This window comes from Branchiostoma belcheri, unplaced genomic scaffold (genome assembly GCF_001625305.1).
Source record: "Branchiostoma belcheri isolate BF01 breed outbred unplaced genomic scaffold, Haploidv18h27 scaffold54, whole genome shotgun sequence".
NCBI lineage: Eukaryota > Metazoa > Chordata > Leptocardii > Amphioxiformes > Branchiostomatidae > Branchiostoma > Branchiostoma belcheri.
Window position 1 is genome coordinate 1,177,444 of NW_017804176.1, and position 14,984 is coordinate 1,192,427.

General features: G+C 43.1%; 2 protein-coding genes across 2 annotated transcripts; both read left to right on the forward strand.

Moving 5' to 3' along the window:
- The first annotated feature begins 1,173 nt into the window (after positions 1-1,173).
- LOC109481254 lies at positions 1,174-8,072 on the forward strand. The gene is made up of 12 exons (XM_019783795.1): positions 1,174-1,457; positions 2,825-2,975; positions 3,170-3,351; positions 3,788-3,923; positions 4,323-4,412; positions 4,731-4,888; positions 5,154-5,266; positions 5,703-5,847; positions 6,006-6,089; positions 6,511-6,660; positions 6,833-6,928; positions 7,245-8,072. The coding sequence occupies exons 1-12, from the start codon at positions 1,242-1,244 to the stop codon at positions 7,302-7,304; spliced, it is 1,581 nt and encodes a 526-aa protein (XP_019639354.1). The 5' UTR covers positions 1,174-1,241; the 3' UTR covers positions 7,305-8,072.
- Positions 8,073-10,156: 2,084 nt separating this feature from the next.
- LOC109481071 (neuronal pentraxin-2-like) lies at positions 10,157-11,822 on the forward strand. The gene is made up of 3 exons (XM_019783544.1): positions 10,157-10,187; positions 10,926-11,149; positions 11,409-11,822. The coding sequence occupies exons 1-3, from the start codon at positions 10,157-10,159 to the stop codon at positions 11,820-11,822; spliced, it is 669 nt and encodes a 222-aa protein (XP_019639103.1).
- The last annotated feature ends 3,162 nt before the right edge of the window (positions 11,823-14,984 follow it).

The window sequence follows — 14,984 nt, forward strand, 5'->3', positions numbered from 1 at the left end:
TTACGATGACCATTGGCCGATGGCACTTCCTTCCAGCCAATCAGGTTGCATGATGTGATCTTAAAGTTTGTCACAGTCCCATTAACCAATCAGGGCCTATGATGTCACAGTCCCACCAACCAATCAGACCCCCAGTTGTCACTTTCCCACCAAAAAATCAGAAACTAAGACGTCATAACTCCCACCAACCAATCAGACCCCATGATGTCACTTCCAACAACCAATCAGAATCTAAGACATCATCGCCAACACCCCCAACCCACACTAAGCAATCAGGCACTGTGACTTCTCAGCCACATCAGAATCATGCACTTTGAACAGTAAAATGAACAATAGGATGTCAGGTCCTGAAGTCCAGAAATGAATTTCGTTCCCTTTACACTAAATGAAATTAAGATAGCCCCTATAAGATATAGGGTCTCTCAGGATCCCGAGTTATTTACCTTGTATATGTGGTAGAAAGCCAATAAAGCAACTTGTCTGAAAACTACTCAGTGTCTTTCTCAGGATAGCTGTGTTGAGACTAGCCTCCTTTGCAGGCATTCCGGGAGCGGTCGGAATTTTTGGGGGGGAGGGACAAGTTTTCTGATCGCACGTTTGATTGCACTTCGATCGCACACGCTTAGAACTATGGCCGCCTCCCCTGGTATGCAACACTAGTACTATTACTAGTCTTAAGATTTTTTATGCATCAGTTATGAGCTATGATGTTCAACACGTGCAGAGAAAATACCCGCAGATATTAACCTTCATGTATCAATTTTACACATTGTCAACATTTCGTGTTTTTTATTCACATGCACGTGTGCCAAAAGCACGCACGGTTACACAAATCAGGACGCCCCAGGCTTCTGCAAAGGCCCTCGAAAACCGGTCCAACAAGGTTTGCACTGTTTGATAACTCAGTCTGGAGCTTTGTAGTACATAAATCATGCATATGCGCGCTGTTTAGAAATCGGGAGGTCAGAAAGGTCAACCCAACAAAATATCCTAAGTGGCATCAAGGAGCGTTTAGCTAGATTTAAGAATCTAGCAGCTCCTTGGTGGCAGCTAGTATTTTTTGTGTGATGACCAGGCAATGTTGCAAATTAAAAAAAAATATATGATAAAAAAATATTATTCAATCTAAAACGCCGACAAAGCATTTCAACTGAACATATGTTTGCCCCACGATTTCCGGTGTTACCTGTCTTCCTCTCAGGTTGACAATTAAGGTTGGAGGGGGGAGGCAACCTTAAACGATGTTCGCGCATGCGTTTGGCCTAATTGCAGGTAAGCTTGCGTTTGGAGACAAGGTTAAGGCGGGACTAGACGCGATGTTGGCACAGGCGCCGCCAAAAACTGCCGGGCTGCCGGAGGTTGGAGGGGAGAAGTTCTCCAACTACGATTTTCCCTTCGAGAACCTTGTGTTGGAAGGGGGAGGGGCCAAGACGATCGCACACATCGGAGCACTCAAGGTGGGTACGTCTGCAGCACAGCGTAGTGGTGCAAGCAAGAGTCAATCTAGTCTGAGTGCCAGTATACGGGCCAGCTATATACATGGCCAGTATACAGGCTAGCTCCTCGGTTCCAGGGCCAACATTTCCGCAAGGACATTTTCCCATAGACACCCCCACAGACGCTGAGTAAAAGTTGCCCAGGGTCTACCTAAGGAACTGGGCAGTGTACTGGCCCTGACAACAGTCTGGCATCCAGGCTAGCTATAACGAGTCGGGCCCAAAGAATAATTCTTGAATAATGTTTTAGTATCCCACAAAAAAGACACTCTGCAGCACCTTGTTGTGATTGCATAACCTTGTGTTCATGAACTAACAAACTCCTATACATGTATTTGAACAGCGTAGATTCTGTGATTGTCAAATAACCGATTTTTTTGTTAATAATCATGGCCAAGGATAATACAAAGGAGTTAAGTAAATACATAAAAAAAGGTTTAAGTCTACATTTAAGACAAAATGAAGTGCGGTGATCCAGTCGCGAGATTCACCAAGATGTCCCTGTTCCCCAAGGTTTGTGTATTTCCGGGTCACTGCACTAAACGTCCCTGTCCTACAGGTACAACACAAGCCATACGACTGGTAGTTATTACACCCGTGTGCCTTCATTGCTCATAATATGTTGTAAATACTGCTCGGATGAAGAAAATTGAGGGTCGATGACCATTTTTTTTTTAGTTTGAGGTATCAACCTGATAGACAGGTACTTGGTATAGCTCGGTAGCGACTTTCAGAACCAACAATCGAAAAGTATCTGTGAAGTAAGAATGGGCTACACATAAAGAAACGGGGAAACTCCTGTGACCCATTAATTAAAAGAACTAATTTACTTAATGGGTGAATACAATTGTAGAGTAAAACCCCAAGGCTTGTTGCTTGGGCCGTGTGGACCCGTACTTCAAAAAGAAAAGGCCTGACACGGACAGAGCAAGGTTATTGTTGTAATTATATACATTTATCTGGTACAACAGTATTGCTTGGGGTGTCTGGCTTGCAAGCAAGGATATGTATTTCATGTCCAAGTAGCGACGGTTTCATAGCCTAGTTACCAAACCTATTATAGCTCCCGAGTCCTACATCCTCTCCTCTATTTGCGAAGAGGATGTTCTACTCGGGAGCTATGATAAATTTGGTAACCAGCAACCAGAGCCAAAATAGTCGAGAACCATGGAATTTTCAAATCAAATCTTTATTCAGTAAGGATCTCACGGACAACACACCCGAATTTCGTCCTTATTACAAAGAATTTCCAGTATGGATCACATTTAAAAATTAATTCTTTGTTGCCAACATGATGTATACGTAACCAACACTAATATTTATTGTAGGTACTTGAGGATGCAGGGCTTATGGACCAGGTCCGCCGCCTGGCGGGAACCGGCGCAAGCGCAATCCTGGCCGGCCTGGTGTCACTCGGCATGACGTCAGAAGAAGTACTGGACCAACTGAGACATGTGGACATGGACGACACAGTCCTGGGTAAGAGAATATCTTAATTTGTCGTTTTAACAGTTGAAGCTTGTTCACAAACACATTTTATACTTGTTTTGCATACCATCACCATGTCCATGGAATGTTCTCACAACTTTTCTGATTTTTAGAATGTCCTTCTATCACAGAATGTCACTTTCAAAACATCTGATGACTTTCTAACTGCTCTCGTTCCCATGTAGACGGACGTTGGTGGTTGCCATGGAAAACCAAGTACGCGGGCATGATGTTCGACATCCTCTTCAACTTCGGCGCATGTCCGGGCACCAAGTTTCTCGACTGGTACGGACAGGTGATCGAGAAACACCTGAAGAAGCTTGGAATGCAGCACCTGGGGCTGGACAAGGACATCACCTTTGCTCAGGTTAGCTCCTTATTAGGAAGTTTGCAGCCACGTGACTATGACGTCATGTAGCGTCCACCATGTTGGTGGGTTAAAGATGTACTCAACATCATTTGAGAAATGATCTGAATTTTTTTTTCATTTCATTTTCCCCCAGCTAAAGCTTAATTACTTTCACGGCAATAGGTAATAACTTTGATGGTACTGTACCCGTTCTGCAGGTGTATGAGGTGTTCCGGAAGGAGCTGTGTGTTGTGGTGTATAACGTGTTGTTGTACCCGTTCTGCAGGTGTATGAGGTGTTCCGGAAGGAGCTGTGTGTTGTGGTGTCTAACGTGTTGTTGTACCCGTTCTGCAGGTGTATAACGTGTTGTTGTACCCGTTCTGCAGGTGTATGAAGTGTTCCGGAAGGAGCTGTGTGTTGTGGTGTATAACGTGTTGTTGTACCCGTTCTGCAGGTGTATGAAGTGTTCCGGAAGGAGCTGTGTGTTGTGGTGTATAACGTCCAGTTTGGGAGGGAGACCTACTGCCACGTCAAGACCACGCCTCTGCTCAAGATCCGGGAGGCTGTGCGCATGTCCATATCCACGCCAGGTGATCATGACTCTAGATTTCTATGGTTTTATTTTTCGCGATTGTTGTTCTACTTTCATTTTTCATTTTTGTCAAGGAAATGTTACCCAACCATGCAATTGTGGATAGGGGAAGTGTGTAATTCAGAAATTGTTCAACAGATCAAGTATGCAGTCGTATCCACTATATATTTAAGGCAACAAATGAAAAGTGGCCGTGAATGACTAACACTACGTGCTATAATTAGTCTCATGACCCATGGCCACAGCAGATTTGAGATTGAAAACTATTGCGGCTTTTCTTCCTGCTCTTGCACATTTATTTCTTTCGTGTTATTTTGTATAATTTTTCATTATGTATGTATGTGCTAAATGAAAATAAATAAATAAGAATATGTAAAATCTTCTCCTTTGTGCCCAGTTGTGTTCGAGCCTTACACGCTGCCGGGCGGCCATCTCCAGTACATGGACGGAGGCCTGTACTCAAACTTCCCCATCTACTGCTACGACGGTGAGCATGGCGTTATTATAAACATACCATTTACATAGACCATTTACTCTTGATGTCTCCGGGATATAGACATCAAAATATGCATAAACGTATAATGTGTCTCGTCACAAAGTTTTCATGCACATCTTCTTGAAAGAGAATCTCAAAGCTACAATTGTACTGACCATTCACACATTCTTGAGAATCTATAGCCAAACGTCACATTATATTATTTATTTACACAAATTTCTAAAGTACATGGTGTAATCATGAAATATGTAGCTACAGCCATATACTTTGTGATTCTTGATTCTACACATGGCCGCTATTTCACTACAGGCTGGTGGCTGTCCATGGACAAAGAGAACACCTTCTTCCAGCGGATGCGGAAGGAGGTGGACAAGGATAAAGTCAGGCGGTTTTTCTACCCAGAATACAAGCAGGATCGCTTTAAGGGCGACCAGGAGACTAGAAAGAAGACTCTTGGTCTACTTCTGGTAAGACTCGTGTAACCTACATATCAACATGTATTTCATCTCACCTGGACATCTTTAATCATGACCTCATTGAAAAGTGGACAGCAGGCCGATTTGATGAAATCCAACTTAACATAAATGATATCTGCTCACAAGCAACATAAAACATCAGAAATTGCACAAGGAACTGTAATGCAATGTTGTTGTTGTTAAAGTAGCGCGAGTCGTCGTCTTTCTTCTGCTTCTGTGCTACCCTGACGTATGACATTGCCTTGATCTGTGACAGTTCTCGGAGAACGACCGTGAGCCGTACCAGGATGACTTCCAGGCACGACTGGACAAGCTGGGCAGCGTGGACCCCTACTTCAAGAAGGAGAGACCTGACACGGAGAGAGCAAGGTTATTATTATGTAGAGATAGAAAGTTAGATTTGTAGAACGTAGAACTTCATTGTAGTATATGGTTTAATACCATTACTCAATCACATCCTCTACTCAAGGTTCTTGTCAATGTCTGTTTGAAGTTGCAACAAAGCTTTTCATTATTCATTATTTTAACTATATGTCTGGTACAACAGTGTTGCTTTGGGTGTCTGACTTGCAAATTTGTATATTTCATGTCCAAGTAACGACGGTTTCACTGACGGTGGGTGGAAGGTGGTTTTGTCAGTTGATTGATAGGGAGGACATACATGTACAGGCCTCGAGGTTACCCAGCACGCGCCGGGTAGTATGTGAAGGAAAGTGGTGTAATAAAAAATAAACAGTCATCAATCCACAGTTCCAATACGTTCACATACCCCAAACGCTGATTTCGTCTTCTGTGTTGTTTGTAGAAATTACACGAAACAACAATGGGAGAGTAAGAAGACCCACGACGCTTCCATCGCCAGGTTCAAGACCATGCTGAAGCTGAAGGAAGAGAAGATCGACGAAGTGTTGAAGCTTCCTCCAGAAGAAAGACTGGACCGTTTCCTGGAGGTATGGTCCAGAGTATGAAACAGTAGACAAATGTACGTCTTGCTAAATATGTACATGAATATCTAATTGATTGGCACCCTTCAGTTTTGTCAACGATATGCTTTGCTGTATGAAATATCATATTTGAGAATGATCTTAGATCTTTGTGTTCGTCCAAGCTCTTTACTGACGAGGATATAGCCGACATCGCCACGACTCGGGAGGGCGCCTTCCATGTTCTGTTCATGGATAGCAACGGCGAGGTGAGAGCAGACCAGAACTAGCATACCCTCTCCTCATTAAAAAAACTCATATTACCCTTATGGTTCCGTAGTGGTTTTTACTAGAAGTGCCACTGCATGTCCTTGTCAGTACATGTGATATCATCCAATTGCTTGCGTTTCTAGCTGTGCTAGAGTACCACTAAACAACTCCGCCAGGTCCAATATGCTGTGTGTTAGGAAATACATGTTAAGGGGTTGACAAGAGATTGACGCCTGTTGATAGCTTTTTTGCAAATCTCCAAGCACATTTTTCGGGGGGCAAAGTCTTGACCAACTGGCCCGTCCGTATTCAATAGACAAGGCACTATCTGGTCGTCTTGCCTACCGGATGCTGTATTGCTGGCTGGATACGGTTTTGCCACCCTGTATAAGATTTGTACCATTTTGCGACCATCCTCAGATAACGGACCAGAACGTCACCAACATCTTTGAGAACTGGGCGGCGTTCCAGCTGACTCGTCAGGAGGTCCTGCGGGAGAAGCCGGTCAGCTCGCCGAGACAGCTGTACGGGCAGCTCATGGACTTCATCGGGAAGGGAAACGCTCTCATGGTGTGTGTCTGTGTGTCTGTGTGTGTTATATTGAGCGTGTACGCCTCTATGCTATTGGAAGCATTAAGTGTACAGCGTGTGCAGGTATTGAAAACAAAAACGTCGTCTTTGAACATTTATACGTAAAGTTGTAATTTAGTAAATAAGTTGTAACGCCCTCCTCTTCCCGCAGGAGGATGACGTGAAAAGATGTGTGGGTATTGACGTGGACTATGTGGACATGCTGGACTTGGACCTGACCCTGGACGACCAAGCCTTTCTCATGAAGGTCAGCTAATAACCGACTGATATAACTCACCAACTCACTCATTCCAGTCAAGCTCGGTCCTTTATAGTTATGCCTTTCCATATTTCTGTCTTCCATACCTACAGGCAGTATAACCTTTAAATCCAAATCATATTTGAAAGTATGGTTGGTTCCTTGCAGCTTTAATCAGTAGGGTGTTGCTTATTTCGCGTTACGATTAACACATTGTTAATCTGTTATGTTGTAATTTTCATGTTCCAGAGAAAACTGCATTCCTTTTTATAGTGAAGATGTTTTGCAATACCAATGAAAAACCTAAAGTATATTCATTTTACAGCAAGGAGCGGCGGGAACGATTGCTTTCCTGAGGCAATACGTGGTGGACAACGACCTGTAACACGGCTTAAACATCAATTCACATGGAACAACCGTGTCAACGTTAACATGCGAATATCTCTTTTTGTGATGTTAGTTTCGTTTATTCATTTAATTCCGGCACCTGACCCATACATATATCAGAGAGAGGAATTGGTGTGAATATAAGATACTTTCAGTGTCCTGTGTCCTAGTAGGTTGTACAAGTAAAAATTAAAAATGCAGTGGTTCACCCCACTGCGTCGAAGGTCTTCTTTAAAGACGCCATATTTGTGAGTGAGCTTTTCTTTGTTTATTCTCATCGGCATGGTCCTACATGGAGTCGGCGTTTGGACTAACGTAGGGGGACGGGGTAATCACATGACCCCTATACAATGATGTCATCAGATGTCATCTCTGATTAGCATAAAAGCATACCCGTGGCGCCTTTCCTTGGGGACGCTCCACACAAAAGGAAATCAACACACGTTAATTTGATGAAACCCCTGGAACTTTATAAAGTTGGATATAGGGAACAAGCACACATGTGTTATTCACTTTTTTTTTTAAATTGAGAAATTGGGACAACCGACTTTTGGTATGCCCACTATACTAAGGTCTACTCACGGGACTTAGAACGGTTTTCAGCACCAAGGACAGTTCTGCCTAGTTTGAAATCCAGCAATGTATAGCCACTCCAAGCTTCCCTACCATTTCTATTTACTAAAGCTAATATGGCACTCCTGTCTGCAAATGCTGGTGATACGGCAGGCCACCACGATGTGTTTTTCTCAAGGCTGGATCACAAGAAATTGTGTGTGATGAATAAGCAAATCGCTTCTACGAAGTTAATTGCCCATGAATATGAATAATTTATGAAGTGAAAACTGCGTCTCTCTCTTGATCTCACGCCCTTACAAACATCTGGCAATATCAAGATATTTTGCTGTAACTTCATAAAGTTGGAAACAAACACATTAATGTTCTTAACATCAATAACTGAGATATATAACATTATGTCACATTACGCTGTAATAGAACCTATTATATATAGTCCATATTAATCCTTGTGTCGTTTCTCTGAGCTCTGTTTTTTTCAATCCGGTTGCTAGGCGTATAGCGTATAGGCCCTCCACGGTCAATTGACTGATAGTTTGCGCACAGAATAGTGTTCCCGCTGCGCTGCTCACATCACAAAGGGACGTACTACACTTCTGGCGGGACGCAAACATGGTAGACAAAATGTACGTTCGCTGTGTTTCCAGTATTGTCCTGGCGTGCACGTTGCTTCGGATAACGACACAAATTTCAGGTAAGGCAATTTTACTTCTTCTTCCGGTGCTCATCGTTGTACGTCATCTCATTAATGATATGATATGAATCTTTATTGCATGTTCTTGCCCAGATGGGCTAAATGCACAAGAGGGTATGCAGTATGCAAAAACATGAGTATTTCATACTGGTACGCTATATTCTAATGCAAAGTGCTAAGAATCTATACAATACAACAATACTATATACTACCTATCATCTACTGTTAGTTGCCTTTTCTTCTCTCTTTTTGAAACATTTGGAAACATAATTACATAGTTTGTCTACTGTACTTTCGTTCTTGCATGATATCAAGTGTTTAAACATGTCCTGTTTTGACATTTTCTTACATATCTTGTCTAATTGTAAAGTATCGAATAGCTCTTGGCGTTCATCTTTATATAATGTACAGTCAAGTAGAAAGTGTATCTCGTTTTCATTAATAAAAATGGCCTGTGCTGTTTATTCTGTTCTATGATACACATGTAATAGCAATCGGAAAGACTATGTATAGCTAGCTTGGCTAGCTAGCTAGCTGGTTCCTCTGGAAACTTATTTCGTTCCTTTTGTTAATTTCAAATTCCAGCTTCCCTTGGCGCCTAGAAGAGGGGTGTTTAAACTGTATCGTATCTATTGCTGATTTTACCAGTAAAAACATGTCACCTACACTAGCTCCTGGCGATTTTCGGAGTGCCCGTGGAGAGAATGACAGCTAAAACCTAAACTTAAAACGGCACCAGACATAGCACGAACGCAACAAGTTTATAGTTTAGTTACAGCTTCGAATTAAACACATTTACAAATCCCTTGAAAATTTCCTGCGTACCCCTAGCTATTCGAAGTGAATTCTTCAAAATTCGAAGTGTACTGAAAAGAGCATCCACAGATAGCGTTTTGTGATCTGAATATTTTGAATGATGTAGAAATATTATATTGCAGTCATATACTGCAGTTAGAATACACTTTCCTCGATTCCCCCAATTAGAATTGACATTTAATGTTTAGAACAATACACAATCAGACGCGAAACTCATAACAGTCTTTTTACTGGAAAACATGCCCTCACTGTGCCAGTCTGTAGAACCTACTCCACCGGCAGAACCTTCATACCTACTGCAGTAAGCATCTGGAACAGTCTCTCGACACAACGTGGTCGGTCTGATAACTGAAACTCCAGTCGTTTAAAACTAGAGTACACAGGTTTCTTTCCACCACCAGGGCCCCTACATGTAGCTAGAACCTTGCTGCTGCTGTAAACCAATGATTACCCAGGCAAAGAAAAAGTCGAGCCGTCCACATTCATGACAACAAATAGCTGAAAGTAGTGAGGATTTATAGAATGTACTTCAAGTATCCGGGGGTATACAAAGAACTTTCATTCAGATGGCATTCTGGTTCTTTCCGTCTCTCGTGTGTGTAAGGCTTAGGATTATACTGGGTGTTTTTTCCTAAGTTCTCATATGTGGATAATGCATTCTGACAGGTGTGCCTGACCCAAAGTGGGCAACAATAGGTAGGGCACGACAATACGCCAGCAATGTTAGCAACAAACAGCCTTGGTACCTAATTGGCTTTCAATCGAGCATGCACAAACAGCTTTTCAACCCGGGTTCATGTAAGGCCATAAGTGTTACCGTAGTAAGTTACTAAGAGACAAATAGCCTTGGGAAAATAATTGCTTTGAAGAAAGTCTGCAAAATACCCATCACATGAATAATTTAGTGCAAACAGATGATGTACATGTAAAGACATCTGTACGGCATTTATTTCACATCAGCGTTGTCATGGTGTGGAGCATCTGTTATCCCAACGTTTCATCTTAAGAATTGGATTGGAAAAAATACGCAATTGTCTGGCACACGATGCTTGAATCTCATAAATAATGCGGTGATGTAGGTGTGGTGGCATATTGGCAACTGTGTTTACAACCTAAGCATGTCGTTTTAGCTTGTGTTTATCAGAGGATCGGTTTGTCAACGCGTCGATCTTGTGTTGAAACGTCATCAACTCTCATAAACCTATCAGGAAAAATACCTAACAGTCACATATGATAAAGGTTTTAAGGCACAATATAAAGCCAAAATTTTTGATGGAATGAAATATTCTGTATCATCTCTGGAGTAAATGTCTGCCTTCCTAGTTTTATTCTTTATCGCCAAAAATGCCTTATGTATTTCAGCACCAAGGACAGATACTGTCGTAGATGACGATTAGCACTGAGTGTTCTTCCTCTGGAATCTTGTAGATTGTGATTCTAAGGTGCAAATATATTTGGTGACTACTAAGATACATTATCACACATGTCTTAAGCATTTGTTTGTTTACAAAAAGTCCAATGTTGTCTTTTCTTCAGCTGCCGTACCAGGGGACTCACAGAAGATCATCTTCCCCAGTCCAAGAAGCATTGAAAACTATGCCAGAATGCAGACCACATTGTCTAGTGACTTAAGAAGCTTTACCCTCTGTGTGCACATGCGCTCCACCATGTCCACCAGCGATACGATGGTCTTGGTCAGCTACGCAAGAGCGTCATCACAAGACAACGAGCTTCTCCTCTTTTTTAGTAGGGGATTTATGGTACGTTTATACAGTCGCTTTGAAGACTAAACCTCTGCTGCCTAATCCATGTCGTTTCATTGCTTGTTTATGCTGGATATGTATTTAAACTGACCAATGTAAAGAGGTTTGCAGGTTGTCCTGATAATTATGGTAAATTCTGAATTTCCTGTTTCCATCTCTTTCTGTCGTGAATGTTAAAAGTTAAAAAAAATTAAAATTGTGTAAATGTCATAATGTAATCTTGTGGCTAATTAATCAGCTCATGTCATTTTTTTAGTTACACATAAACCAACATGATAATAACTACATGGCGGACCCACCCGTTTGGGACGGTGAGTGGCACACCATATGTACTACCTGGCGCAGCAGTGATGGGGCCTGGCAGCTGTACGCTGACGGTGTGCTGACGGCTTCAGGCTCCGGCCTTAGAGTGGGAGGGGCAGTACGCACAGGCGGCGTATTCATCCTCGGACAGGAGCAAGACACTCTTGGGGGAGGATTCGACGTCAACCAGACGTTTAGTGGAGAACTGTCGGGAGTGAACCTCTGGGACCGCGTGCTGTCTCCAGCAGAAATAGGAGCGGGTTGGGCAGTGTTCTGTAACCATCATGGCAATGTGATTGACTGGGATACCACTGACATCGCAGTCTTCGGAGAGACCAGCATGACTGAGTATCAATGCAGTAAGTAGTACATGCTCATTTACATATGTCTTTACATATGCCCCGGAATATGTCTTAGACAGGCTTTTCAGCACCAAGGAAAGGTGCTTTCATGGTCGAGAATCTGCACAATATTTTCATATTTCACGTATGTGTGTGTGTGTGTGTGTGTGTGTGTGTGTGTGTGTGTGTGTGTGTGTGTGTGTGTGTGTGTGTGTGTGTGTGTGTGTGTGTGTGTGTGTGCGTGTGTGCGTGCTTGCACTCTTGGGTGTGTGTTTGTACAGGTATTCGTTGATATGAAAACAATGGTTTCTGCTCATGAAATTCGAAAGTCATTTCTAGTAAAGTGTTGCTGTTTCTTGTAGACACGTGCATCGTGCAGCAGTCGGGCATGGAAAATGCTGCCGCCACGATTACCGCATCTACCATTCACGATGACTGTTCTACCGAGAAGGCAGTTTTAAACTCCCAGTCAGGGGTTATGTATGTCGGTCGTTTTGCATCGGCATGGTGTGCCGCATCTGGACATCATTATGGACAATGGCTTCAGGTACAATTACATGCTAACTTATATAACTTGTTATGTCTTCGAATTCCTGCATCCGTTTAATTCACATCATGTGTGCCAAAAACATGGACTTGGTGACGATTTGATGGTTTCTTGGTCAGATCCTGTCAATGCTCATTTTATTAGTTACAACTACCTAATTTACGTATTTTCGTTTGTTTTTCTCTCCTATTGGTACACAATAGGTTGATCTGCATTCAGTGATCAGTGTAGCAGGTGTACGGACGCAGGGAAGAGGTGACATCTCTCAGTGGGTGACCAGATATAAACTCAGCTTCACCACTGATGGCGTCGTGTGGGACACATACTCCGAACAAGGACAAGAGAAGGTTGAAAACAGATAATATAGATTGCATGAAATAACGTTATTTAAGCATATACCTTAAAGCAGACGTTAAAGTACCATTTCTCAGTTGACTGACAAAGGGAAGCCTTTACGCATACTTAAGATATGCTCGAAAGTAAGATTCACTGATTGTGTCCAAGTTTTAGTGTATTTTCAAATTCAAAGCTGCCTGTTTCAATAATTCATATGTGATACAAAACAAGTAAGGCTTTTATAATAGTTCGAGTACTTGTCAGTGAACATATCTGTTCAAGTGCTTTTGATGTTTTTCTTAAACTTTTAGGAGTTTACAGGCAATAGAGACAGAAACACTATAGTCACACGCCTTCTTCTTCAACCGGTTTTAACACGGTTTGTTCGGTTCCACCCACTGTCGTGGTCTCACTGGCCAAGCATGAGAATAGACGTTCTCCTTTGTGCTCCAGGTAGGACAGCTATCTTTACATTTTCACCTCTGTGAATGATGCCCCTCTTAAACAGCTGCTTCATGTTACTGACTATAACTCACGATACCTTTGATGGCTTTATTTGAATTTTTGTACGTTGTTAGTTATCTATACCCTTGTCCAGTCAAACGATCTTGAACATCTAGTCACCTAGAGTTAGAAAGATGGTGAGTGTCATGTGAAAGATACTCTTACTGGCCGAATCTTCTAGTAGTAAGAGTTTACTCTTTCATATGAACTAACATTTTAATTCCTATTTCTACGACAGTCGTGTTGCCTATCAATATCGCCCTGAGGAAGCCGGCGTTCCAAAGTTCCGACTACCATGGTCATGTTGCCGGCCGCGCCGTGGACGGGGACACGAATACTGATTTCTTCGCTGGATCCTGTCAACACACCGGCAACGTGCCGCCCAACTCCACGTGGTGGGTGGATCTCGGAAAATCTGCTACGATTTCCAGGTACGTGTGAACATAATCCTTCGTGTTTTCGAAAAAAAATAAACATAACCCTTATCACATTCAGAAACGTTCTTAAGTATCCAGAACCGTGCATAAGCACGCGTATTCACACCACAGCCACTCTACCATGGCCAACCCAAAACATACACTTCTGATGAAGGCAATAACTGCATTTATATTTTAACACTGCCTGTAGCGTGGTCATCTTCAACCGCCAGGACTGTTGTGCTGAACGACTCAACCCCTTCAACATCCACATCGGGGATTCCGACCAGATCAGCACGAACCCCAAGTGTGGTGGTGATCATCAAATCGCCCTGACCCAGCCGTCCATCTCCGTGCCGTGCCAGGGGATGCAGGGACGGTACGTCGGCGTTCGCCTGCCCGGAGACAGCCGAATCCTGACAGTGTGTGAGGTGCAGGTCTTGTCGACGTCAGGTATGCATTTGTTACATTTATGTATACTACCATAGTGATGTTTGCTCGTAAAGATAACTTGGCAGCCTCAAGTATTGTAGGCAACTTGCATCTCAGTGAGTTTTCAAGGGTAGTGACTTGAAGATGCAAATTGATTTACATATTGTCAGAGATTAGTTTGTCACATCGTCTTAGGAGAACAACACCAACAACAACCAACTCCCGGAGAAAACCACTAAAAGATCTAAGCGTATGTTACAGAGATGCATACTCCTTTCCACAGGATGTGAAAGCTGTGGGTACGTCAGCCTGGGCTGCTGGAGCGACACTCCTGACCGCGCCATTCCAACACTCGAGGGGACAGATCCACTCCTAGACGGCAGCGACTATCATTCACGTACCAACGCCCTTGAGAAGTGTTTCCAGGTAGCACTGTCTCGTGGTCTTACCGTGTTTGCTGTACAGGATGGCGGTTGGTGTGCCGGGTCTGCTGATGCGCACCGAACCTACAACAAGTACGGACGTTCCACGGCGTGTGCGGCGGACGGCGAAGGCGGGACGTTGGCAAATGAGGTCTACCAGATTACAGGTCAGTCATGTGGGACACGAGCGCTGCATGTGACAGGCAGGGCAGTTGGAAGCCGGGAAGAGCATGTAGAAACGTCTTTGGGTTTTACAGTGAGTTCTTGAAGAATATTGAAATAATTACATTAGTCCTGACGGCCATGTCACTTCTGAATAACTTCTTTACTTTTGCTCGTGCAACCTATGAGGTAGTATCACTTATTCGGGTGTTTATTTGGCAGTCCCAACTCCTGTTGCCGGATACACAGTGCGTGCCGGGGTCTGTTCTGGGAACGACATCTTGTCCCTCTTCGCGACGGGTATCTCTCGGTCCCAGTGTGCCGACCGGTGTAGCAGCAGTTTACTATGTGTGGCCTTCAACTTTTCAA

Bases quoted from the DNA above. Each gene is read 5' to 3' on its own strand.
- LOC109481254 (XM_019783795.1), top strand. From the start codon at position 1,242: ATGTTCGCGCATGCGTTTGGCCTAATTGCAGGTAAGCTTGCGTTTGGA. The intron at 5,267-5,702 runs GTTATTATTATG...TGTTGTTTGTAG, and splicing joins CCTGACACGGAGAGAGCAAG to AAATTACACGAAACAACAAT. The intron at 6,090-6,510 runs GTGAGAGCAGAC...GACCATCCTCAG, and splicing joins TCATGGATAGCAACGGCGAG to ATAACGGACCAGAACGTCAC.
- LOC109481071 (XM_019783544.1), top strand. From the start codon at position 10,157: ATGCACAAACAGCTTTTCAACCCGGGTTCAT. The intron at 10,188-10,925 runs GTAAGGCCATAA...TCTTTTCTTCAG, and splicing joins GCTTTTCAACCCGGGTTCAT to CTGCCGTACCAGGGGACTCA. The intron at 11,150-11,408 runs GTACGTTTATAC...TCATTTTTTTAG, and splicing joins TTTTTAGTAGGGGATTTATG to TTACACATAAACCAACATGA.